The following is a 2,773-nucleotide window of genomic DNA, read 5'->3' as shown; positions in this document are numbered from 1 at the left end:
CCTTCAGTTGGAGTTATGACACAAAAACAAGCAATGATGCTACTCCTCCCACAGCAAAGTGGTAAAAAAACAGGTTACATAGTACCCTTAAATTACAACTGTCTCTTCAGGGAACTGAATATGTTTTGTACACTTGAGACTTTCTTACTCAATAACAAGAACTCAATCAGCTAACCAGGGTTTTCTGAATATGACCCTAACCTTATTTACATTAGCTGGTTTGTTTTTCCTCTCTAGAATTTTCTGCCTTAGTCATCAACATCTTTCTTTCTCATTTAGTACTATATTATGCTGATGTTTGTTCGTAATTTTTCCCTTCTACCTTTGACTGGACTGTCTTTTTTCTTGCTTTTTATGAAACGTTTAATGGAACAGGAATATTTTGATGGCAAACGGGATTGAATCCCCCTTCCCCTTTTGATACAAAGGGGTAAAGCATTTCTCCGGATTCTTTTCCAAGGCATATAGGAATATTCACCACGATGCTCCTCTGTACTGCACCATAAAAGTAGATTTTTGCTTCCTCCAAATTGAGAAGCACACCAATCACTGCATCATTCATTTCCTTCTTCTCAGGCCTGTTGTTTCCTTTGATAGAGAAAACCTTTCCCCTGGATTTCTGCAGAGCCCAGAAGTCGCCTCTAGCAAGTGTCCCCTGTTCCTCTTGTTTCCCTTTGTGTCTCATGACACCCAGCACCCAGTCCTGCTGCTGGCCCACCTCCACTTCCCAGTAGTGTTTCCCAGATGCAAACCCTTCCTTTGCCAACAGGACAGGGACTGTGGAAGGGCTGCTCAGGCCAGCAGGTTTACATGCGTTGTCTTCAACATCTGGAGCCCCCGGCACTTGGATCTCGAGGAGCTGGCATTCAGGATTCACAGTAATGGGGACTGGAGGGGAAGATGACAATGACCCAGTAAGCAAAGTGATTCAGGGCCATATCTTTGGAGTGGGAAAAGGGTTGAAACATTTCAGGGTTTCAGTAATCTGGGCATGATTTGACAAGGAATTGAAACTTTTCCCTAAACAGGGCAAGAAACAGACATGCAGGAACCTACAGGTCCTTGGAGCTGTTGTAGCCATCATGTCTCTCTTGTGGACAAATCCAGGTGATTTATAATTATAATTTATAATTAATTACTCTCTTTCACTTCTCCATTACGTCAGGGAGGTGGTTGAGTCACCATCCCTGAATGTCTTTAAGAACTGCTTGGATGTGGAGCTCAGGGACATGATTTAGCAGAGTGCTGTTAGAGTTAGGGTAGCTTGGTTAGGTTGTGTTTGATCTCAGTGATCTTAAAGATCCATTCCAACCTGAGCAATTCCATGGTACCATGATTCTATGATGATGATGATGATGATTGCTATTATTATTATTCTTATACATTCAGTCCTGTGACTCCGGCTCAGCTGGCCAACCTCTAAGATCAAGCCATTGTCATTTCCGGAGAACTTGGACAGAGAAATACACCATTTTCCCACCCTTTCTCCTGCCTGCTTACCTGCTTTGTCCCGAGCTCTCCAGAAATCTGCAGAAGAGAAAGAGAGGGAAGAGTTTTGTGAATCTGATGTGTGGTTACACAACTGCCAGCCTGTCTTCTGTTGCCTTCTGATGTGCAGTAATTGCCATCACTGAATTTCAGCCCAAGGCCTGACTTTACCTGAAGCAGCAGTACGTATTCCAAGAGAAGAGAACTTTTAAATCACTTACCCAATTGAGGTTCTATTCTGTCTGCAAGGAAAAGACATTCTAGTTATTAAAATGCATTTTGTTGAAAGGATGTTCTAGTTACTGACACCAATAATATTTATATGAGATTTTTCTGTGCTGTGGTTCAGTTTTTCAAAGTTGGACAAACCCAGACCACAGGACATCAGGCTGCACCATACATAAATACTAGCACGTTTTGAATTAGTGCAGGACAGATGTTCCATTCTGTGGATCATTTTAATGGCCTGTCTCTGGATTTGCTCCAACATGTCTACATCCCTCCGGACTGAGGACTCCACATCTGGACACAGTACTCCAGGTGAGGCCTCACCAGCGCAGGGTAGAGGGACAGCATCACCTCCCTTGACTTGCTGCTGGTCACGCATCTTTTGATACAGCCCAGGATACAGTTGTCTTTTCGGGCTGTGTGAGCACAGTGCTGGCTGATGTCCAGCTTTCCATCCACCAGTACCCCCAGGTCTTTTTGTAATGAGACAATTCATAACACATTGTGGTTAACTGTAGATCTGTCCTAGCTTTAGGTATAGCAGCTTCTGGCAGGAAGGATTATTCACAGTTCAGGAAAATCTTACAGCGTGCCCTTGACATCTGTGTTGAAGGAGGAAAGAGATCTGAACTGTGATGAGGTCTGTGCGGTCTGTTCATGCTCAGGTATGGCTTCCTCATGCTTGTCTGAACACCTGCTTTATTTTTTGTAAGGTCACAAGAGTAAGATTTATAGAAGACGTTCTCTTACCAAGTATACGTTTTTTGTCAGAGTGTCCTGCAAAATAACAACTTTAATAAGTGAAGGGGAATCTCAAGGAGATGAAGATTCAGAGTTGAGGTATGATGCAGATAATTCACAGCAGCAAAATGAAGTTTCCTTTAAAATTTGCCGTGCAAATATTGTCAATCATATGTGAAAGGTTTGACCCAGAAGAGAAAAAGCACAGGAGCTGTAAGTCTAGAGCTTCAAGAAACTCTTGTATGGCCAGTAAATCTCAAGGCAGACTGATTACAGAGAGGAAAGAAAGTATCACAGGACTTATAGAAGCACAGCC

At 42.9% G+C, this 2,773-nt stretch overlaps 1 protein-coding gene across 1 annotated transcript in view; it reads right to left on the bottom strand.

The window, feature by feature from the left end:
• The window catches only part of LOC104916170 (butyrophilin subfamily 3 member A2-like), a 25,419-nt gene continuing 22,646 nt past the window's right edge, over positions 1–2,773 (bottom strand). Inside the window, exons 10-13 of the mRNA XM_010727165.3 lie at positions 2,467–2,493; positions 1,710–1,730; positions 1,501–1,527; positions 1–888 (exon numbers count right to left, since the gene is read on the bottom strand). Coding sequence (XP_010725467.1) covers positions 353–888; positions 1,501–1,527; positions 1,710–1,730; positions 2,467–2,493 — 611 coding nt within the window. The 3' untranslated portion in view covers positions 1–352. The remainder of the gene's footprint in view (positions 889–1,500; positions 1,528–1,709; positions 1,731–2,466; positions 2,494–2,773) is intronic.

Source organism: Meleagris gallopavo, unplaced genomic scaffold (assembly GCF_000146605.3).
Source record: "Meleagris gallopavo isolate NT-WF06-2002-E0010 breed Aviagen turkey brand Nicholas breeding stock unplaced genomic scaffold, Turkey_5.1 ChrUn_random_7181001874166, whole genome shotgun sequence".
Taxonomy (NCBI): domain Eukaryota; kingdom Metazoa; phylum Chordata; class Aves; order Galliformes; family Phasianidae; genus Meleagris; species Meleagris gallopavo.
This window is presented reverse-complemented; position numbering and strand designations above follow the sequence as displayed.